At 36.4% G+C, this 25,140-nt stretch overlaps 1 protein-coding gene across 1 annotated transcript in view; it reads right to left on the bottom strand.

The window, feature by feature from the left end:
- Nucleotides 1–16,618, bottom strand: part of LOC134391860 (antigen WC1.1-like) — a 74,893-nt gene extending 58,275 nt beyond the window's left edge. Inside the window, exons 1-4 of the mRNA XM_063115766.1 lie at nucleotides 16,528–16,618; nucleotides 8,767–9,081; nucleotides 4,885–4,897; nucleotides 3,447–3,757 (exon numbers count right to left, since the gene is read on the bottom strand). Of these exons, the coding sequence (XP_062971836.1) occupies nucleotides 3,447–3,757; nucleotides 4,885–4,897; nucleotides 8,767–9,081; nucleotides 16,528–16,618 (730 nt within the window). The remainder of the gene's footprint in view (nucleotides 1–3,446; nucleotides 3,758–4,884; nucleotides 4,898–8,766; nucleotides 9,082–16,527) is intronic.
- Between the last annotated feature and the right edge of the window lie 8,522 nt (nucleotides 16,619–25,140).

Raw genomic sequence — 25,140 nt, 5'->3', positions numbered from 1 at the left:
AAAGGCAGAGGTAAACAACTCATGCTCTGAATAAGAGAGTTGTCCAACTCCACCTTTAAGTGGCATATTCCTTCTGAGGTGTCTGAAATACTGAGAATGCAAGCATCTTTGGATTGCTTATATGGTGACACTAAAATTTTGCTAATGCCATGCCTTTGACCCAGGTACGGATTCATGACGTGAACAAGGGGGCTTTTGCTGCTTTTGCTCCCTATGCGACTGTTATTACGGAGACAAAAGTGAAGTTAGGGTAGCTGTTGTGGATCTACTTGCCCAACAACTGTGAATGATGCTGAATGATTGGAAAATGGTTAGAATTTTTCAAAAAAAGGAAACAATAAAATAGAGCTTATAAAAACACCACGGGACAATTAAACTAGGTGGACTGTTCAGGTGGTTGATAAAAAAATCACATGAAATATGAGGTGATAGACTGAGTATCTAGAAGATTCTAATGGATGGTCCGGCTCTCCCAACAACTCCTGAAACTGTAAGAGGACCATGATAAATTCACTCAGTTCATCGTAGCCTGAAGAATTAAAACATTCACTGAGTACACAAAACAGGAATCTATAGCTCTGTCATAGCCCGTGTAGACTAAAACAGTGCAAGGTAAAGGAAAAAGTTATTACTCTGAGTGACAGGTGATTCCAGGCACAGCCCCTAGAAGGAGCGGGAGGCTCTTTGAAGTGGTATGGGGCGAATGGCTTAAAGGTGGTGAGGAAACAGTATTGGGATTGCTGGTGTTCCATGTACTGGTGCTCGATGTACTGTCATACATAAACCTGGCAATGAAAAGTGAAAGGGCAATATAACTAAGTTAGGAGGATATGGTGATGCAATTGTAGAGGACTTGCAGGTGAAAATATAGCTGGAAGCAGGAATTGATGAGTGAAAGACAGGTACGTTTTTGCCTCACTCCTACCACAATGTGTTAAAGGAATAGATGTGATAACTGAATGAAGAATTCCTCCCTTCCCCAAATAATTAAGAAAAAAGATGTGCAGATCCATTCATTCTATTTTAATTGGGCCTCCTGGGTGAGAATCTTAGAGTTACCTAAACTCACTCAAGTGTCTAATTTAAAATGGCATCGGGGACGTCAGGAATTTAGGTCTTATTTAAAGATGTTAGATGTAGGTGTATCTGTACACATAATTTTCTTGCTTAATAGTCCAGCATGCCCTTTGAGAAAAGCCAATTGGTCTTGGAGTCAAACCATGGATTAAAGAAATCTTAAGGTAGCAAATCTTAAGGTAGGTACATCAACTGTATCCAATACGATATTAACAACTCAAGATGTGCAACAAGTTAAGGAACATTTGTGCTTGTGATCAACTCGGCTAATACTTTCTTTTCCATTTCTACTTATGGAAAAAGTTGAAGCCAATTTGCATTTATGTAGAACAGACTCCAATATCAAATTACTGTGCTCCCACAGAATTTAATTCTCCTGCTTAATGCCACAGCTCAAATTTGGGGACATTCTATATAGGAAGTGGCCTGTATGTTTAAAAAATATCAATGTCATGAGATCCAAAAAAAAAAAATTCCAAAACTTTCATATTAAAGGATACTAAATAGACAGGACAACTGAATGTAGCACATTCCCTTAAATCTTCTTTTACTGTGAAGGACATACTTGAGACAATTGGTAAAATCTGAATAAGGCTTATGGACTAGATAATAGTATTATAGCAAGCTTAATTTCTGGAATTGGGTAATGATACTGTAGTTATGTAAGAAAATAATTTGAAGAATTTTAGGGGTAAAGGGACATCATGTCTATAACCTACTTTATACTACTAATTTCAAAAGATTATACAAATTCAAGGAAGAGGAGATGAAGAGAATATAGCAAAATACTAACATTGGTAGAGGTTTCTGGGAATTCTTATACTATTACCGCAACTTTTCTGTAATTCTTAAATTATGTAAAAACAAAAACAAAGTTGAAAACAAGTCAGAGAGAATTCATTCTCAGGATATCTTCACTGAAAGAAATACTAATAACATTAACAAATATAAAACACCTAGGAGAAAACATAGTCAATATGTGTAAAATCTCTGAGAGAAATTAATGACCTAAATGAATTGAGGGATATACCATGTTGATGAATTGAGAGACGCACTATTGCAATTCAGTTATCTCCAAATCCATATGTTGATTAAATCCAGTCTCAACAAAAATACCAGTAAGCTTTTTTTTAAATATGAAAATACATAAGACCAAGAATGATCAACACACTTGGCAAGAAAAGCAACAAACTTAGAGGAGTCACTTTAAAGTCATTCATTTAAATTAAATTTATAAAGACTTACTTTAAAGTTACAAAAATTAAGGAAGTATGGTATTGGTGCAAGGATAGGCAAACAATACAATGGAACATAACATGTCTAGAAAAAAGACTCAGACATATACGCACCCTATTTATGACAAAGGAGGCACTGCAGTGGGGGAAAGAGGTTTTTCAGGAAAGGATTCTGAGTCAATTGGGTATCCAAATAGTAATATGAAACTATACTCCTATCTCACACCACAAACAGACATCAATCTCAGGAGGATTGTGCGATTACATGAAAAAAGAAAATGATTGAACTTCTGTAAGACACGCTTAGGGAATATTACAATCTTGGGGTAGGCAAAGTTCTCTTAGAAAGGATATAAGGACACTAAGGGACAAGAAGAAGTTGATAGTTGTACTGCATTAAGATGAAAAAACTGGCTCACCAGAGAACATCATACCATTAAGAGAGTGAAAATAAAAGGCCAAGGATTAAAGATATAATATAAGTACAACATATTCACACCAAATGTCATTATCATGGTAATGTGGGCATATAACTTGTAATAGTCAAGAACCACAAACATCTCCACCAATTGAATGGATCAATACATGGTCATGTGGGCGTTCGATGGAATACTCTACAGCAATAATAATGAATGTAGTGCTGCTGTACTATCAGACGATGTATCCCGAACATAATGTCGAGTCAAAGAAGATAGACACAAAAGAGAACATACTACATGATTTTATATAAAGGTCAAAACCTGACAAAAATATTCTTTGGTAGTAGAAGTTAGAGTGGTTTTTTTTTGAGAGGAAAGAGGGCACAGTGATTTGTGGGATGTGTAGGTGACTTCCAGGGTGCTTTTAACTTCCTCTTTGTTAATCTCAGTTGGTGTACTTGACTGAGCTGAACACTTATTGTTTTTACATTGTTCTCTATTAATTGCAATTAAAAACTAATTTTTATTTTAAAATACCCTTCTGTTAACACTCCTTGACCTGACCTGAAAGATGAATGACCAATGACAACCACCATATTTCTCCACAGTATGTTTCACTTTTGAAGTCAGTTTTTCACTCTGATCTTAGGGCCATTTCACTCAACCAGCATCCAGAGTGCTGGTCAGCCTTTACCAGCCTTTACCTCTCCCTCACCTGAGCAGACCACAGAGGCCGTGTGTCCACGGGTACAGTCTGGAATGCCCAGGGCAGTCATGGGGCAATTCCATAGGAAGGACTCATCCCCTGAGCAGTCAAATCGGTCTTTCCAGATCTTAACACCTCTTTCCACAAAGTATGCTCCTTTTGGGGTAGAGATGGCAACTCCACAGCCAAGCTGATGACAAACAACTTTGGCATTGGCCATGTTCCAATGGGAGGCACAGAGCGTTCTCCAGTCTCCAGAAACATTCATCTCCACTTGTCCCTCACACTGAGCAACGCCGTTTTTCATGAGCCGGACTTTTCTGTACTCTGGTAGGAGAAAACAAGATTTCAGCAATGTCTCCTATTTTCTTACCCCAACAGAGTGTTCACAGCAGTTAAATTCCTGCTCTGAAAGTTGGAAACATTTCTGAGAAAGAAAAAGATCGCTTACTGCAGTTCTCAATTTTACCGTTCTACTCTTTACAGAACAAAGGAACACTAATCCTGCTATAGTCGGAGAGTACAGTGACAAGAGTAAAATTCACCCAACGCGTGTTCTCAGAGCATCAGCTGAGTGTCAGGTACTGTGCTGGATAGAGATCCTGAAGTGACCCCAGCAGCAGCGTAACTATGAACTCAGCAATCCATTTACTCATCTTTGAAAAAAATTGTTTAGTGCATTTACTATCTTGTAGACACTGTATTATAACATACATCCAAAAGCCTTGGAACAGATTTTTTTGAAAAATATGTGATTCTGAAATCTCAGCCAGCTGTCAACTCTACACAAAGAGGATCTCCATCTATTATTCTCGGGGAATGAAGAACTCTGTTGCAAATAATGCAGGGTAAACAGTACACAGTATAGGTGTGATGCAGGTCCAGGTGTGTCTTGTTCTCATAAATTAAGACCACCTAATTCCAAAAGATGCGTAGAGCTATGGTCCATCCAAGTTGTCGACTAAATATGCATTCCCTAGATAGTGATAGTTTAAAAGCCTCATCAGTTTTTAATTGCAAAAAAATGCTTTTTGGGGGTAATGTGTCAGTGGTATAGAGAAATCTAGAGAGAAAAATTATTCCCTTTTCATCATTCCCATATGGCCAAGGTAAATAATGCCAGAAATTTAGTGTGCAACCTTTCTTATACCTGTCTTTGCTTATGCCAGAATATATTCACAAATAGAAATAAAGTACCATATTATACTTATTACTCTCTCTGCACTATCCACAACCATGAAATCCCAGATATTTGAATGTTGCGGTTAATTCATCTAGGTCTCTACTGCATAAATACAAAATTATCAATTATTTGGTCAGGGTAGCCTTTCTTCTTGAATCCTAGATGATGGAATAGATCATGGCTTGAGCATGATTGGAAAGGCCTAAAATGGCCAGCATATACCTGGAATGACCATTTCCTGTGGGCTCCTGAAACAGTTGGTACGTGTCTTCTCCCTCTGATTTGTAAACAGCATTCATATCGGAAGTTGCTTGAGTTTTGAGACATAATGTGAAGGAAACTCACTACCTGAGGCTTTTGTTGAGACACAAAACATTGAATATAATATACAATTCTGGGGATTCTCATTTGCAAATGACAGAAACCCAACTCCAATAGGTTTGATTGACAAAGCTGGCACAGCTCACAGAAAAGGTGAATTGCTGAAGGGAAAGCTCGAGGAATGGGAACCAAATGCTTCCAGGACATTCCGTCCTTCTAATCCCTGCTTCTTTCCATCTGCCTTTGCTCTTTAGAAAGACCCATTCCACAGAGACTGTGGACACTGGCATGCGGCTTTGATCCACAAGAATGGAGTCAATTCTGCACGAGAACTCCTACTGCCCCAGCCTTTGTCATAGCCCCACCCGTGACCAGGGAGATGAGCACATCATCTGGACACAACGGAGGGCATGAGGGTGGCTCCCCAGAGGAAGAGATGCTCAGCAGAAATCGGATGGGCTACTAAATTTATGAAATATGAAAATGAATTTAACAGGAAATGTTTGGGATCTATGTGAATGCAAAAACAGCATTTCTCTGAAGGTTTTAAAATCTTTCTTTTCCAATGAAAAAGTAAACTTTATTTTTTTTCTGTTTTCTTTAACAGATGCACACATATAATCAAATACAGGTCACTATTCAAATTATTATTAATTCTATTTCATTTCCCACGGGATTTTGAAGTTCACAAGGAATAATAAGTGTGTGAAAATTCCAATGAAATTTAAGGAATAAAAGGCTGCCATGAGGCAATAATATACAGACAGTGAGATATTAAAAACATTAAAAAGAACTATACTATGTTCTTACGTAACAACAGACTGCGAGTGGAATGAAGCAAAATATAGATTCAAAGACATATATGTGTGCTTGTATGTGTATTTACATACACACATTGTATATACATAGGAAATTTTAGTATTTAAAAAAGGTAATATTTTAAATCATTGGAAAATACATATCATTCAATAAATAGTGTTGTAAAACTTAGGGATAGGCTAAAAATAATGAAATCAGACCCCTATTTAATATTTGCCTTTTAAAATTAATTTTACAGAGTTAAATATACACACATTAAAGTGAATCATAAAACATGGAGGGAAAAAAATTGTATCTGTTCTTTCAAAAATATCAGAGTTGATTGTAAAGAAGACTCATTCTTGGGCTTTCCCATTAATGAGATTTTCATTATGTCATCTAACACAGCCCCACATTTCCATATTAAAGAAAGTCATTTACTTCTGTGATGTAACAGCCACCCTTTCATTGATCTATGATTTGGTAAGGACATTTTAATATCCACACAAGACTGGTATTGTTAGCGAGAAGTGAAGTTGTAATAATCCAATAATTTCATCGATGTTGTCATGTGAGGTTAAGTAGAATTTGGGCTCAGCAAAGACAACCCCCCCTTGTTTGGTGCCATGTATATTTTTATTTTATGTTATATTTGGTGATTAGTAAGGTTTGTCTACACATGAGGGGCAAAGAAGAGCCTGACTGATGTGGAACTCCTCCCCGAACTCATGGGTGACTCATCTGAGGCCAGTGGGTGAAATTTTAAGGGTGAAGACTGGGTTTACCCTGATGGCTCCTTGTCCTTTTAATGGAAATCAGTCTTCCTGACCTGACTTGAAAAATGTCAGGACATAGTTATAGACAGAAGAACTGGCAGAGGAAAAGCAATTTTACCAAGAACCACACAATTTAGAATCAATACATTTAACATAATACACAGAAACCTCAAAGGACTAACATAACAAAACTTAAAAGCAACAAAAACGCTAAAATTCGGAATCTGTGTCTTGCACTCTAGAGGACTAGGCTCATATTTTGTTTCATAAATTAGAAAAGATACAGACACTCCATTACTTTAGCCAAAAGTGATTAACCAGGCCCAGGCCAAGCAAGATATGATTCTTCTCTAGTGATGTAAGGGAATTGGGAGACTGGGGCTAAAAAGGGCTGAAGGTACCTGGTTGTGTGTTTGGCACATGTCCATAAAAGGCCTCTTTGGTGGTTACTCTTGGAGTGGCAGAAAGACAGGCAGTTCTGAGGCAAGGCCTGGAGGAGGGATGTCTGGTTTCTTTCTATGCAAAGAAAGTGCTATATCCCTTTTGCTCTTTAACAAGCTCCACTCTCACTCTCATCTAGTTCTCTCTCTTAGTGTCTTACTTCTCCAGTATCCTAAACTTTCTGATAATGGACCCTTTCAGGACTAGGACAGAGATCATCAAGCTTTAGGAGCTGTAAATAATACTGAGGATTTTGAGAGGTGTGTCCCCATTTCATTCCAGAGAAAACAGACCCAGGGTGTGTAAGTGATTTGTTGAAGTTTACAGAGTTAAAGCATATGGTTGGCATCCAGACCTACCCTCTGTGTCCTTGTTTTATGTGTCTCAGTGAAAGCTCTGTTTAATTTGGACAGCTCCCAGGTGTCTGCACAACATTTCCTCTTCCTTTGAGCCCAGTGTTAAGAATACATCATGTCCCCTCTTCTTGTCCACATCTACTCATCTGATGCAGGTGGCCACTATCTTCTAGACTTAGTCTGTTTGCAAGAGAGACATCAACTTGAGTCACAGGAGGATCTCAGGGGTCCAAGCCTTTAGGAAACCACTGTTTCTGCTCCTGTGTCTGATCCTGGGAGATCCCCAATTTTCCACATTTCAGATTCTGCTTAGGGCTCCTTTGGCCAGAGGAAATGTCTCCTCTCACTATTAGAGCTTTAGTGCTCGATTTTATCCAGGGATGCATGAGAGCAAGGATGACCAGGTTGGTTTTCATCTTTCCTATTGATCACATTTTTATTTCTTCCCCTATGACCAAGATTGCCTCCTCCATTCTGCCTGTAGCTGTGACTCTTCTGCATCTAACCAACTCTCAGGACCTCTGACCATAAGCCTCACCTGCTTCTGTATCTATCTGGCTCCTCATCCATCACTCTACGCATCTACTGCACCATTTGGAGCAGAGCAGTGTGTTGCCTGAGGTTCCGGGACTGTCTCCACTGGATGTGGTATTTGGCCACTCAGAGACCCACAAATGTCAAAGTACCTTCCTTGAGGACCAAGCTTTCCCTCTACCCTCGGGCTGCCCATTCACCTTTGACAGCCACACGTAATCAGCGTGATCTTCCCATCAAGGTGCAGCGAGGGGCAGCGGGAGTGGTCACTGGGGGCCCAGAAAGAGACAAAAATCGAGACTGGTCAGGAAATGATGAAAATGGGAGAGGTGGAGGAGGCTTCAGAGGAGGTCTACCTCAACTTTCTGCCAAGATCTGATATTCAGGTAGGAGAAAGGTATTTGAGAGCGAGATTGAGAATCCATTTTCACATTGTTTTATTCAAAATTCAAGTATCTTTTCAAAATTTTCCACGTTATAGGAACTTTTGGTAGGTGCTGGAAATATACATCACAATAAAACAATGTTCTTATCTTTGTTGGGCTTTTTTCCAAGTGGTGAGATAAAGAAGTAAATAGTTTTAAGCCCTCTGAAAAGTTTATTAGAGATCTGGATAGTACAATGAGAGGCAATCTGCCCCTTCAGAGGGCAATTTAAATTATATGAAACAGCCTCTTTAAGGCAAAATGGAAATTGCAGTCAGATATATCCATGTCTGGCCTTTTACTATATAGACACACCGTGTCTGAATCTGCAATGGAGACTCGCAGTTTGGCACAAATCCATAGCTTTGCTGCTGATTTGTTTAATGATATCCCCTGAGCCTAGTGCAGAACAGAGTCTCATGCTGTACATACAGGAACACTCAATTCAACTCAACTTTCCACTCTCCCAGCCGGTAGACAGTACACTTTCCATACCTGAGCAGATGACCCCTGCGTCCTCCCCGTGATTGCAGTTGTGCTGCCCCCAGCCCCGGGAAGGGCAGTTCCACACGCGGGTCTCTTTTCCTGTGCAGCTCAGGTCGTCCAGCCAGATGGGCCCTGATCCTGCCCCAAAGTGAGCAGAGACGGTGGCATTGAGGGCCTCTCCACAGCCCAGCTGTCTGCACACCACGTGGGCATCACTCAAGTCCCAGCTGTCATCGCAGATGGTGCCCCAGGAGCCCTGGTGAAAGATTTCCACTCTCCCGATGCAGTGCCTGCTTCCGTTCACCAGGCGAAGCTGTCCGCTCTCTGAGGAGAGAGAGAGTGGTATCAAGGGGGGAATTCATGCTGGAATAAGAAGAGTTACTGGTCCTGTGGGGCCTCTCAGTTGAGCACTTGGCAGCAAGCACTCTGCTCTGACCGAGGAGACTGCTGTGTCAGACAAGGGGTTCACTGTTGGGATGACAGCTGGGTCTGGTTTCCTGCAGAAAGGACATTGATCATTGGATCAAAAGGGTTAGAGAACAGGAAATCGAATTAAACTGAAAATAATCTAGTGAGAAGTCTTACAAACTGTTACATAGATCCTATCAGTTAACCTTCTGATTTGTAGAGTTCTGAATAGGGTCTGAAAAGGTACACTGGAAATGTCAAAATTTCTATCCTGAACAGTTGACAGTGTCTTTCCCTGAATGGGTTCAAAGAGTCACTGTGATGGCCTGGCAGCTGGGTTTATTTCCTTTAAGCCCCCCACACACTTCAGTGCCCTTGACCTGGGAGTTAGAAAGATTGGAACAAGACAGGAAGTCTAGAACTGGGGTCAGCTCATCAGAAGCCCCAGGGAGCAGCCACGAACCCAGGACCAATCAGAAGTGTTCTTCTTGGTGTCATTTGGAGCTGAAAAATAAATGGACCATGACACAGATCATGGTTTACCCCAGAATATTTTACTTATGATCCTAGTCTTCAGACTACAGATCTGGATACTTAATTTCAAAAAATGTGCTTCTTTTTGAGTAGACAGGGCAACCTCACACGAGAGCTGAGGTCAGGTGACATTGACACTGGCCGGATGCCACTGGGAATCACATAATATTGCTTCCCCTCCCTCCCCTGTGTAAATCTAATCCCTGCTTGGACTTTACATCAGGAATTGCTATTATTCAAAATTTGGAGTTCTTTCTTCTCTGGGAGAAAAAAAATATGAATTTCTAACACCACCACAGAGTGGAGATGGGTTATATTCCTGCTCTGAAATCACTTGAACAGACAATTTAGACAGACACACTGTATTACAGTCATGCACCGCTTAACAAAAGGAATATGTTCTGAGAAAAGCATTGTGCAGTTTTGCTGTGTGCACACATCACAGAGTGTACTTACATAAACCTAGACATAGAGCCTAATATACATCTATGGTCTATAGTATAGCCTATTGCTTGAAGGCTACAAACCTGCGCAGCATGTCACTGTACTAAATACTTCAAGCAATTGTGACACAATGGTAAGTATTTGTGTATCAAATATAGAAAAGGTACAGTAAAAATATGGTATTAATCTTCTACCACCATCACACATGTGATCCATTGTTGACCGCAACAATATGCGGCAAACATGAGAACAGTGATGTGAAGAGACATTAAATAACTTTCAACATTGTTCCACTTTACGTAAACTGTGAAGCAGAGAATCAAACCTAGAACTTCTGCTTCCACTAAGAACGGAAGAGGAGTTTGCAGCAGGTCAAGATTCCTAAAAGATACAATTAGAAAAGCTAAAAATGTAAAAAAAAAAAAAAAAAAAAAAATTGTTAAAATATCAGACATTGTGGAAGAAACATGAACTAAATATGCTAAAATTCCAAAGAGTAAGAATATTTCAGAGTTTATCCAAGGATCTGTTTCTTTTCCTTGAAGGAAATTTCCCAACTCAGCACACAGGTTAACGGCCCTGAATCTAGGATTATACGAGGTGGAGAACTACTGTTGGAACAGAGAAGCCAGCACAACTTTAAGGGCAATATGGGGCTGTAATGACGAAATCAGAGACTTGTGGTTCACCATCACGTGGCAGACTCTCCTCAAATATTTCCTCAGTGTTAAAGCTGTGAAGTTAAGGAAGCCAAAGAACTAAGCCAGCTACGTTTGAAAAGAGTGAATACTCTCTTACTCTCTTGGTGCTAAACAAGAAAGACACCCGGCCTGTCAATTGAAAGACCCAAATGCCCATGCCATAGGGACAGAGGCAAATAAGCGGTAGACCGAGTAGACCAGCACTGCAACCCGGGCTCGCTCCAGCTCAGTTCCGGGTTGAATTTTGATATTTGGGTGATCGACATTGCCTCCCCTGCCTGCCTAGCAGAGAAAATGAAATCCTTTCAGATGTTTAGAAAATATATCTACAGTCTGTTATTTTTCATATACAATTTCTAGCTTTTAATAAGAAATTTTGTGGTATGTAAAAAGATGGAATCATTTGACAAATTAACAAAGTGGAAAAAAAGAAGAGAAGGCAGAAATGGACACGTGATAGAAAATGTTGGAGTTACCAGATAAAGACTGTAACTGTGATCAATGCATTCAGGAAAAGAGAGGGAAAAAAGACAAAAAAATTTGAGAGAATTTTAAGTACATAAAAATGTCAAAGGAACCATTGCCAACAGGCAATAAAACGTCCAAAAATAAAAACTTAATGAATAGGTTTAAAAGAAGTTTAGATAGAACTGAAGACAGAATTAAGGACTTAGAGCTCAGGTGGATACAAAATTTTTAAATTAAACACAACAGAGAAAAATACTGGTGAAAAAAAAACAGAGCATAGAAGATATTTGCAATATACCCAAAAGGCCTAAAATACAAAATTAAAGTCCTAGAGAGGAGAGAGAGGGAAGTGGTCAGAAGGACGAGGGGGAGCAGGAGGAGCAAGAGGAGGGGGCGGAGAGAGCAGCAGAAGCAATATTTGAGGAGAAAATAGATAAGAATTTTCTGAAATAGATAAACACATCAACTCACATATTTAAGAAGCTCAAGAACCTCAAGAAAGACATGAAAACTCCCACAACTCGTAAAGCTGCTGAAAATCAAAGGAAAAGAGGAAAATCTGAAATAATAACAAAAGTATTTAATACCAAAAAATAAGGCAAAAAAGAGGGAAAATGAACATAAAGCATATGAGTCAATTAAAAGAAAATTATAGGTATTAGCCAAATAATATCAATAATTGCATTTAAAGTAAGTGGACTAGATACTCTAAGTAAAAACCAATCTAGATGAAATAACAGAATCTACGTACATGGTGCTTGCAATATACTCACCTTAGATATGAGGGTGAAAAAAGATTAAAAGTAAAATGACGGAAAAATCATTCATACTGTGTAAACACTAACCACAGGAATATGGTGTATGTAGCTCTATAAGTATCTCAAAAAGCAGACTTTAAGGCAAGATACACTCATTTAGTTAGAGGGATTTCTTGTGATTACAATGGAGTAAACCCTTAATAAAAACATTATAGATATCAAAACCCAAGAAAGGTGTCAAAATGTAGCTTCAAAACAAAGAACAACACTTGAAAGAATGAAAAAAGAAATGCATAAAGCCACAATCAAAACGGAGGAACTTTAACATAACTCTTTCAACAACAGGTAGACCAAGCAGACAAAAACTAAGGAAGAATATGGTACAAGTAAAACAAAATAATCAGCAAATTGAACTAAATAGCATGTTTAGAACACTGCACCTAATAAGGAAAGAATTCACAATATTGTAAATACACATGGAACATTTTTCAAAATTTGTCATATAAAATAAAAACTTTCAGATAATTGAATTCAGAGTATTTCCTCTGACTACAGTAAAGTTAAATTAATAATTAATAAGAAAACATAGCTAGCAATTCCTAAATGTTGGGAATTTGAGCAACACTTTTAAAGAAATACCAAGATCAAGGAAGACATTTCAAAAAATTAGAAAATATTGTGAAATAATATAACGAAGATATGTAACTAAACTACTTTTTGCCACTAAAGCAATGCCTAAGGGAAATTTATGACCTAAAATGCATAATTTAGAAAAGAAGACTGGAAGAGAAAAAATGTATGCTTTCCTTTAAGAAACTAGAAGATCAGCAAATAAAGCCTAAGGAAAGTAGAAAGTTGGAATAAATTAAGATAAGAAAAACTAATGAAATCTATTTCATTAAGCAAACATGAGGTAGAGAAAATAAAAAAAACCTTTAAAATGTTGTTCCTTGTAATAAAATTGATAAGCACTGAGCAATACTAATCGAGAACACAGAGAAATTTACCAATACCAGGAATGAAAGCATCGTTTATACATTTTTTGTTAACAGTGTTATTGAGAAATAATTTATACACTGGACAATTCACCCATTTAATTATACAATTCAATGGCTATTGGTATATTCACAAAGTTGTGCAACCATTACTAGGTAAAATTTAGAACATTTTCATTACTCCCAAAAGGAGCCTCCACACCTGTTAGCTATCTCCCTCACACCTCACGTCCCATTCAACCCCAGGCAACCACTAATCTACTTTTTGTATCTATACATTTCATATCAATGAAACCATAGAATATGAGATCTTTTGTGTCTGTCTTCTTCATTTAGCACAATGTTTTTAAGATTCACCCATGTTGTAGCCTGTGTCAGTACTGCATTCTTTTTTTCTGGCCAAATAACATTCCATTGTATGGATGTACCACATTTTCTCCACTCATCAGCTGATGGTCATTGGGTTGTTTCTGCCTGTTGGCTATTATGAATAATGCTGCTGTGAATATTCATGTACAAATTTCATGTGAGCATATGTTTTCATTCCCCTTGTATGTATCTAAAGTGGAATTGTTGGGTCATATGGCACCTCTATGTTTAACATTTAATATTTTGAGAAACTGCCAGACTATTTTTCAAAGGAGCTGCACCATGTTATATTTCTATCACCAAAGTATGGGAGCTTTAATTTCCTCCACATTCTCACCCACATTTGTTATGATATGCCTTTTTGAATCCATACATCTTAGTGGATGTGAAAGAAATCTCATTGCAGTTTTGACTAATGAAGTTGAGTATTTTTGACAATTTTTAATTGGGTTACTTGTATTTTTCTTATTGAATTGTAGGAGTTCTTACATATTCTAGATACAAATTCCTTATCAAACATATAATTGGCAAATATTTTCTCACATTTTGTGGATCATTTTTTCACTTTCTTAAAAGTGTCAATTGAAGCCTAAAAGCTTTAAATTTTAATGAGGTCCTATTTAATTATTTTTCCATTGGTTTCTTATGCTTTGGTGGCATATCTAAAAAGGCTTTTCCAAACCCAAGCTCACAAATTTATTTGTATATTTTCTTCTAAGTGTTTTATATTTTTAAAATCCTACTTTTTAAGTCTTTGACCCAGTTTGATAACGTGTCTGAATATGTGTGAGGCAGGGTCCAACTTTATTATTTTGCATGTATTCCAGCACCATTTGTTGAAAAAACTATTCTTTTCCATTGAATTGTTTGACAACCTTGTTCAAAATCAATTCACCATATACATGAGGGTTTATTTCAAAGCTCTCAATTTTATTACATTGATAGATATGTCTACATTATGTCAGTATCACACTGTTTTGATTACTGAAATTTTGTAGTAAGTTCTGAAATTGAAAAGTATGACTCTTTCAACTTTGTTCTTTTTCAAATTGTTTTGGCTATTCTAGGTCCCTTGCATTTCCATGTCAACTTTAGAATTAGCTGATCAATTTCTGCAAAGAATCCAGCTGGGGTTCTGATAAAGACTGCATTAAATCTGTAGTTTTGGGACAAATTCTGATAGGAGACTTCCTAAAGATATTATGCATTCAATCTGTATTAAAGGGCAATTTGGGAGCTATAATGGAGACTCATTAAATCAGGGCCCATCAGTGGTCAGAAAGGCTATCATGATCACCCAGGATACTTACCATAGCACACCCAAAATATTTTAATTTACTTGGGAGATATAATAATTTTAAACCTGTGGGTACTTAATAAAAAGCCTCAAAATATATAGTTCAATGATTGATGAAACTAAGGAGATTATATATATCTCAGTGATGATGGGAAAAGCAGATTAAAAAAACCAACGATAACTTTAAGACTTGAACTATGCTATCAACATGTTACTAGGACCTTTACACACAATAAACATACACACATTTCTATCAAGCATAGATGAAGTATTTACAAAAATTGGCAAGACAACCATCCACAGAACATGTCTAAGCAAATGCCAAAAAATCAGTATAATACTGATCACATTTTCTTTTTTAATTAACATTTTTTATTGTCGTACTCATTGTTACAAATCATGCTTCTTCTTTATGCCCCTGATCCAGTCTCTCCCCTCCCCCTCCCGCTCCCCCTCCCCTTCCCCACCCCCTTCCTCCGTCTCCTTCCCTGTCCCCCTCCCCCGTCTAATAACCATAGATTTGTTCTCTCCATCTGATAGATTAACTGTTCCTCTGTTGGTCTGTTGCATAGATGATCCGTCCAGTACTGAGACAGGTGTGATCAAGTCCTCCCCTATTATTGTAAACCAAATGCTTCTTCTATTACTCTGGACTGTGCTTTGTGGAGAGAGAGGACCTCTTTTTGTTTGTTTGTTTGGTCTCTGCTGGTGCCTCTCCTTGTGTCAATGCAGTTGAGAGTCTAGTGTGCCATCTGCACGGTGGCTGTGACTGCTGCTATAGAGACTGGCCACTTTTGCAGCAGCCATAGCAATTGCAGTAGCTATGGAGGACTACCTGCGTGGAAATGGTGTTTTTGGTGTGCTCTTTGCCTAGTTGCGGCTGGGTTAGGCTTCCCCCAACTCCATGCCTGATTACATTTTCTTACCACAATAAAATTGTTTCATGACAGACATCAGCACGATGGCAGAAAGGGAGGTCATCTGCTCTTCATTCCCCACACCAACAAGAATTCTCTACCCCCCCATAGACAAAAGTCTACTTATAAGAGCCTTGGGATTCAGGTAGAATGTTGTGAAAGCTCAAGACTAGGAGGGTCATTTTGAGAGTGCAGACCTGAACCTAGATAGAAGACCCTTTAAGCACACTCCTGGGTTCAAACCTGGAAACAGCTTTGTTCCCCAAGGTGTTTGGATTCAATACTGTTTGGCCTTGAGCCTTCAACCAAAACCATCTTCCAAGTGGTCCAGGAGGAATCATGCATGCTAGTGTCTCAGCAGAAAGCCTTGTCTGTCTGCCAACAAGGGTCTTGACAGTGGACCCAAAAGTCACCCTGTAACTTTGCTCCAGACCCCTCAGCTGTGGTCCTAGCGTAGGACCCAGAAGGAGACTTGCTTGTCCGAGATGGGTCAGGCTTGCTGGTCTATATCTCACAGCATATTTTTGAAGGGGCCCTGTCTTAGCTCCACCCCTTTTTGCTGCAGTTTGGGAACTATCCTGCTTCTGGAGGGAACAGCTGGGAGATGTGCCTGTTTGAGCCATTGGGACAAGCTTGCCAGCCTCTGTCCCACAGCAGATCCCAAAGAGGCCCAATCTCAGCTCCAGCCCCTCTCATGGCAGTGGGGAACTATCCCAAAGGCACAAGGATCTGCTGGGAGACTTTCCCATGAGAGCCTCTTTGTGGACCTGCCAGCCTCCGTCCCACAGCAGATTCTGAGGATGCCAGTCTCAGCTTCAGCACCTCTCACTGCAGGCGGGGAACTATTCCAAAGGCACAGGGATCTTCTGTGTGACTTGCCTGTCTGAGCCTCTCTGATAGGATTGCCAGTCTCCATCCCACAGCAGGTCCTGAAGGGGCCCTCTAGCACTGCAATGGCTACAGTAGTCATGGGTTTAGGAACCATAAAAAACAGTCTTCTCAGAATTGCTGGACAGGCCTACTATAGAAGGACTGTCAAAGACAAAGCCAGACTGTAAAGACTGAAATAAATGCTTAGTTCTTTGATGCAGAGACATCAACACACAACTACAAGTATCAAGAACAACTAGACAAATATGACATCACCAAATGGACAAAGCAGGATGCCAGTGATTGGCCCTAAAGAGGTGTAGCTCTGCCTGACAAAAAATTCAAAATAGCTGTTTTAAGGAAGCTCAGCAAACTTCAAGAAAATACAGAGAAGCAATTCAGATATTTATAAGAGAAATTTAACAGAGATTGAAATTTTAAAAAAACCACAGAAATCATGTAGCAATTATGAAAAACATAATGAACAAAATAGGAAATGCAATACAGGGCATAAATAGCAGAACTGAAAAAGCATAAGAAATAATCAATGGGCTCAGAGACAACCTATTTAAAAATACATAATCAGAGGAGAAAAAAATGAACAAGAAAAAAGAAATCTTATGAGACTGATCAGACAGCATAAAAAGAGAAAATATTTGTGCTATTGGAGTTCGAGAGGGAGGAGACAAAGACAAAGGGGTACAAAGCATAAAGAAAGAACCACAGAAAACACTCCAAGCCTGGGGAATGATATAAATATCCAGGTTCAGGAAGGTCAAGAGTCACTGATCAGATTCAGTCCAAATAAGACTACCCCCAACAATATTTCAGTGAAACTGTTAGAGATCCAATACTAAAAGAGAATTCTGAAGACAGTAAGAGAAAAGAAGCAAATAATATTTAAGGGAGTTTCAGGATGCCTAGCAGCAAACTTCTCAGCAGAAACCTTACAGGCCAGAGAAAGTGGGATTCAAAGTTCTGAAAGAAAGAACAGCTGCCAACCAAGATCACTGGACCAACAAAGCTGTCCTTCAGAAATGAAGGAGAGATGAAGAATTTCCCAAATAAACAAAAGCTCGGGGAGTTCGTCAGCACCAGACCTGTCTTATAAGAAATGCTAAGAAAAGGTCTTCAAACTGAAAGAAAAAAACGCTAGTGAATAACATGAAAATATTAGGAAGTATGAAGTTTACTGGGAAAAGTAAGTGTAGATTCAAATTTAGAATACTCATACTGTAATCATGGTGTGTAACCAATTATATATTTATTATAAAAATAAAAATAGAAACTATTAAAAATAGTGAAACTACAATAATTTGTTAAGGGATATGAAATATAACATGATGTAAATTGTGACATCAAAATTCAAAATGTGGGGAGGGGAGTAAAGTTAATGTATGGAGTTAATTTCATTTTTTTTTGTAATCAAAATCAAGTTGTTATCAGTTTAAAGTAGCCGGTTGTAACTATAAGATATTTTCTGTAAGCTTCATGGTAACTACAGAACAAAAGCCTGTAACAGATGCTCAAAAAATTTAAAGCAAGGAGTCAAAACTAGATTACAAAAGAGGAATCAAAACTAAATTAAAAGTAGATTACTAGAGAAAATCACTTAACCATAAAGAAAGACAGTAAGAAAGGAAGAAAGGGCAAAAGGATCCACAAAGCAAATAGAAAGCAATTAACATAACTGCAGTGATAAGTTCTTATCTCTCGGTAATCACTTTGAATAAAAATGAATTAAATTTTACAATGGAAAAACATAGAGCAGCTGAATGAATAAAAGAAACAAGACCCAATTATATGCTACCTACAAGAAACGCACTTCACCTGTAAGGACACACATAGAATAAAAGTGAAAAAGTAGAAAAAGATACTTCATGCAAATATAAAACAAAATAGAGCATGAGAAGCTATACTTACATCAGATAAATCAGGCTTTCAGTTTAAAATTGCAGAAAGAGACAAAGAAGGTCATTATATAATGTTAAAGGAGTCACTTCACCAAGAGGATATAACAGTTATAAATATATGTATACACCCTATATCAGAGCACCTAAACATATGAAGCAAATAATAAATCTAAATAAAGAGGCAGACTGCCATGCAATTATAGGAGTTACTATAACACCCACTTTTTAGAAAGACAGGTAGGTCATCCAGACAGAAAATCGACAAAAAATTGGACCTAAACTTCACTCTAGACCAAATGTACCTAACAGTCACAGAACATCCCCTCCAACAACTGTAGAATTTCTATTATTTTCAACTGCACGTGGAACATTCTCCAGGATTGATCATGTGTTAGTTCACAAAACAAGTCCCCACAAATTTAAGATCAAACTCACAGCAAGTACATTTTTGACCACAATAGCATAAAATCAATAAAAGGGGAAACTTTGGTAACTTTACAAATAAATGGAAATTAAACAATATGCTCCTGAGTAACGAATGAGTCAGTAAAGAAATTTAAAGGGAAATTTTAAAATTTTTTTGAGAAAAATAAAATGGAAACACAACATACCAAGACCTATGGAATACAGCATAAGCAGTTCTAATGGGGAAATTTACAGCAATAAATGCCTACATCAAAAATTAAAAAATGTCAAATAAATGACCTAATATTGTATTTCAAGGAACCAGAAAAACAAGATGATAAACCCAAAATTAGTAGAAAGAAATAAATAATAAAGATAACAGCAGAGACAAATGAAATACAAACTAAAAAATGATACAAAAGGTCAAGGAAAGAAATAGTTGGTTTCTTGAAAAGATAACAAAGTAGACAAATATTTCACTAGACTAGCTAAAAAAAGAAAGAAGACTCAAGTAAATAAAGTCAGAGATAAAGAAGACATTACAACTGATATTACAGAAACACAAAAAATCATAAGAGACTATTATGAACAATTATGCATCAACAAATTGGAAAATCTAGACAAAATGAATAAATTCCTGGACACATACATTCTACCAAGAGTGAATTACGAAGGAACAGAAAATCTAAACAGACCAGTAATGAGTAAGGAGATTGAATCAGAGTCTCTCATCAAAGAGCTCAGGATCTGATGGCTTCACTGCTGAAGTCTACCAAACATTTAAAAAATAACTAATACAAATTATTCTCAAACTCTTTCAAAAAATTCATGAAGAGGGAATTCTCCTAAACTCATTCTTGGCAGCAGCATAACTCTAACAAGAAGACCAGCAAAGGACACAACAAAAAAAGAAAACTACAGACCGATATGCCTGATAAACACAGATGCAAACATTTTCAACTAAATATTAGCAAGCCAAATTCAACAGCACATTAAAAAGATTATTCATCATGATCAAGTGGGATTCATCCATGGGATGCAATGATAGGTCAACAAACACAGATCAGTAAATATGACACATCACATGAACACAATGGACAAAAACCATATGATCATTTCAGTAGATGCATAAAAAGCATTTGACAAAATTTAACATCTCTTTATGATAAAAACTCTCTACAAATTAGGTGTAGAAGCAGTGTACCTTAACACAATAGATGCCATGTATGATAAATTCACAGATAACATGCTCCATGGGGAAAAGTTGAAATCTTTTTTTCTAAGGTCTGAAATACAGTAAGGATGCCCACTTTCACCATTTCTGTTCAACATAGTACTGGAAGTCCTAGCCAGAACAACTAGGCATGAGAAAGAAATGAATGGTATCCAAACTGGAAAAGAGAAAGTTAAATTGTCTCTGAGAACAACATGATCTTACATGCAGAAAATTCTAAAGGCTCCACCAAAAAACTGTTAGAACTAATAAGCAATTTTAGTAAAGTTGCAGGACACAAAACTAACACATGAAAATTAGTAACTAATTCTATGTGGTAACAGTGAACTATCTGAGAAAGAGATCAAGAAAACAATCCCATTCACAATGACTACAAAAATACCTAGGAATAAATTTAACCAAGAAGGTAAAACATTTCTACAATAAAAAATATTAAATGCTGATGAAGAAATTGAAGACACAAATAAATGGAAAGATAATTGTGTTCATGGATTAGATTAATCAATATTATTGGAAATGACCATACCACTCAGAGTGAGCTACAGATTCAATGCAATCCCTATCAAAATACCAATGACATTTTTCATTGAAATGTAATAAACCATCCTAAAATTCATTTGGTACCACAAAGATCCCAAATAGCTGAAGCAATCTTTACCACAGGTAAATTAGGTTTGACAATAGAAGAATCTATATATATCAGGCACCAGCATAATATATTCAGGGAGAAAAATCCATATAACCCTTTCAATTATGTAGCAAAATAATTTAATAAAATCCATGGCCTGTTTATCATAAGAACTTTTTACAAACTAGAAATAGAAATAAACTCCCGGTAAGTGATATCTAATAAAAACATACAGCAAGAATAACCTTAAAAAGCTAACATTGGAAGCATTCCCTTTAAATTGAAAATAGGAAAAGATGTTCATTATTATTGTTTCCATTTAGTATTGTACCGGATGTTCTAACCATTGCAATAAAGCAAGAAAAATTAAAAGCATAAGAATAAATTGAATTGCCTTTATTTCAGATATAATTGTTTATTTAAAAATATATATTTGACACATTTTTAAATATAAGAAAGGCTAGCAATGGAGAGGCTAGAATTTCAACATACAACAATAATAATAATAATTGCATTTTTCTATTTTAGGAACACTTAGTGATGGTAATTTAAAAGAGATATTTATAACAACACCAAAATTGTTATTGATATCAAAGAATTAATCTAACAAAAGTAAGTAAGATCTATATTTGAAGGATTATAGAACATTATTGACAGACAATAAAAAATATTTGAATGGGCCTCATATAGCATATTCAGTAATAAGGAGCATCCATATTGTAAAGATTGTAACTCTTCCTTTACTAGCCTAGAAACTCAGTGCCAATGAAAATTCCAACATATAATTTCAGGGACTTGTCAAGGAGATTCCAACTTTTATTACAGAAATGTAAAAGAGTAAGAATAGCGAAGACGTTTCTGAATAAAAATAATTAATTTGGTGTACATGCCTGGTATATGTAAAAACATATCAAAAAGCTAGAGTAATTAAGACAGTGGGGTACTGCTGTAGGAATAGAAAAATTGCTAATTGGAACAAAATAACCTGCCTCTAAAATATCATATATGTTATAGATGGCAATTCAAATTAGCTTTGAAGACAAAGTCTCTACAATACGTTATGCTAGGATAATTGGTTACTTATTTGGAAAAAAAATAAATTACATCTATATATTATATCATGAATAAAAAATCTAATTTGGAAATTTGCAGACGTATATGTGAAAACCAACACTTCACAACATCTAGTGGGGAAGACAGAATATTCATTTTGATGTTGGGTAAATGATTTTTCTTAAACATGAGGCAGTATAGTAATTATTAAAGAAAATGGTTGATAAATTAAGAACTTCACTTCTTCAAAAGACACCACCTAAAATGTGAAAAGACAAGTCATAAACTTGGAGACTATATCCGCAACAAAAATAACGACTATGGACTGGTACCTTGATTATATTTTTAAAGTATGAATATTTAGAAAAATAGGCAAAAGGGCACATGACTTGAACAGACACCACACAGAAGGAAGCAAAGGCATGACCATTACATATACAGAAAGATGCCTAAACTTATTAGTATTTAGGAAACTGAAAATTAGGAAAATGGGATATAGCCTCCCACTCTCTAACTGGCAGAAATTTAGAACTCTGCATATTTTAAATGTTAGAGAGGATATGGATTATTGGGAATACATATACATTGCTGGTGGAATTCATCCTATCTGGTAAAGTTGATGACACACATATCCTAGCATCTGGTAATTACACTTCTATCTGTAGACCCTAAGTATATGCCCACAAATATGCACAAGACACATATACAGGAATATTTTTACCAGCACATTTGATAATAGTAATGAATAATCCAAATGACTATCAACAGGATAATAGAAAAATCCATTGTAAATATTTATTTATACAAGAGAATATATTTTACATGAGTGAAAACTAAATTAATTATAGCTATTGCAACAACAGAGATGAAGCTTAGAAATGTAATACAGAAAGATAAAAACAAGTCCCAGAACACTAAATGCAGTTTGTTTCATAAAGCTTAAAAACAAGCAAAACTAAACAGTGTGTTATTTCTGCATCTATATCTATTACATTAGAAAGCAAAGTAACGAGGAATGCATTTGCAGGGCAGATATCATCTCTGCTGGGAGTGGCAGGTATATGAAAGACAGAAGGAAAAACATAAGTATAAAAATGCAGTTGGTAAAAATTCAATTTCCTGGTAGAGTGATGAGTTTCTAGTGTATTCATTACTTCATTCTTAAGAAGTTGTATATATGTTATGGGCATTTTTGTCTATTCAAATATTACATTAAACAGAAAGAAATTTAAAGCATTTGAAAAAGTAAATCAACTGAAAATATTTGTAATGTGACAAGAAGCAATGCTATTTTGGAATATCAAAATACCATACTATTTTAATGTTAAACAGAGATATAAAAATGCATGAATAAAGTAAGCATTCAACTAAAATAAATAAGCATTTGAATACCATGAGTCTATCTCAACAACATTTAAAATATTAATTTAATAACAATATAATACCATATGGGCTGTAACTCTGGCACTAATTAAAAATATAGAAAATAATGAAATATATAAAATAATAATTTTTGTGTCAGATCTATAAAATATGTTTGAGGATTATTAAAATAATTAAAATATAAAACAATTAAATAACTTTAGTAATCACTCAGGGTCTATTTGGGTATATCCAGATGATATAAACCTATACAGCCCAAAAACATTGTATCATAGGTGAATACATCAGGAAACAGAAATATTAAAGAACTATACAGGTAACAAACAGTATGCCCAGTATAATACTAATATTACATAATCATATAAATATATACCAAAAATTGGTATTTTAAATTATTAAGAGTGTTTTATTCTGGGTGTTAATATTATGTATGTTTTTAAAATTTTGTTTAACTCTCTTTGATTTCTGTATGTTGCAAATTTTTATCAACATATTTTTCTGATTACATAATACAATATCCATATTTTTTCAATGAGACATTTCACATTTGGAAATTATTTTTATCTGAAAGAAAAAGCCTCAAAGAAAATTTTAATATGGAATGTATAAAAATATTTATTTACAATATATATTTACTGGACTTCCAAAATTATTTTTACATGTTCTATTTCCCTCAAAATAGTTATTTTGGGTAGTGAGTAAAAGTGAGATGGATATTTGTAAGCCCCCAAGTAGTCATCCCTCAGAACTCACTAAAACAGCTGGTGAGAAAACAGGAATTTAGGAGCAGGATGTAAGTCACCACAATAGAAAAAATATTCCAATGACAGCAGCATCTTCCAAAATCTGTAGAAACAAAATATAGCAAGATAGAATTTTATCTTTCTGAGAAATGTTACATGGACTGAATGACTTAAATTCATAGCAGGGTAAAAGCAGTAAGAGGAGCTATTCTTCCACCTGTAAAGAATATTATACTTCCTATATGTCAATAATGAAATAGCTGAAGAAGAAAAATCAAGAAAGTAATCCCATTCACAATAGGTACCAAAAAAATGAAATACCTAGGAGTAAATTTTACCAAGGAGGCGAAAGACTTCAACAATGAAAACTATAATAATTGGTGAAAAAAAGTAGAGAAGACATATGTAAATGGAAAGATATCCTGTGTTCATGGGTTGGAAGAATCAGCATCATCAAAATATCCATATTACCCAAGCAATCTACACATTTAATGCAACCCTTATCAAAATACTAATAACATTCTGCACAGAAATAGAAAAAATGATATTGAAGTTGGTATGGAACCACAAAAGACCCCATATAGCTAAAGCAATATTGAATAAAAAGAACAAAGTTGGAGGCATCACACTTTCTGACTTCAAAATATACTATAAAGCAATAGTAATCAAATGTGGAGTATACTATAAAGCAAATATATTTCACAGGGCCTAGTTTCTTATACTTTCAGGTTTAGTCTAACTTCTTATAAGTACATGTAAAATGTTGACTTTGCAAAAACAGGAAATTTTCCCCAGGCTATAGTCTCTGTTGTAAGATAAAGAATTGTAACACAGCAAGGTTGCTGGTGAAATAATGCCCTCTTAACTAAGAGCAGGACCAACACCACTTAAGATAGCCCCTCCATTGTGTGAAAGTTAGGTGGGAAAGTGGGGGTGGGACAGGAGGAGCTCTGCTATCTGCAAAATTAGATCATGTACTGTTGGCTTGCTTGCATTGGCTAATACCTCTTGGCATGGTGATCGGGCGACCAAGTTGCTGCACTTGCAGCTTTAAAAACTGAGAACAAAGATGGTTCAGGGCCGCACCTTAAATTGGCTGGTGTGGTCCGGCTGCTGGAAATAAAAATCTTTTTTCTGTTTTTCTATATTGGTCTCCAAGGGTGTTTTTTTCTCCCAACGCCTATAACATTTGGGGGCTCATCCAGGATGTCCCAGGATTCACTATCACCCCTCGGAGACGACATACAGTGCTGGGATTTTCCC

Source organism: Cynocephalus volans, chromosome 12 (assembly GCF_027409185.1).
Source record: "Cynocephalus volans isolate mCynVol1 chromosome 12, mCynVol1.pri, whole genome shotgun sequence".
Lineage (NCBI taxonomy): Eukaryota > Metazoa > Chordata > Mammalia > Dermoptera > Cynocephalidae > Cynocephalus > Cynocephalus volans.
The sequence above is the reverse complement of the archived record's forward strand: the minus strand, read 5'-3'. Positions and strand labels throughout refer to the sequence as shown.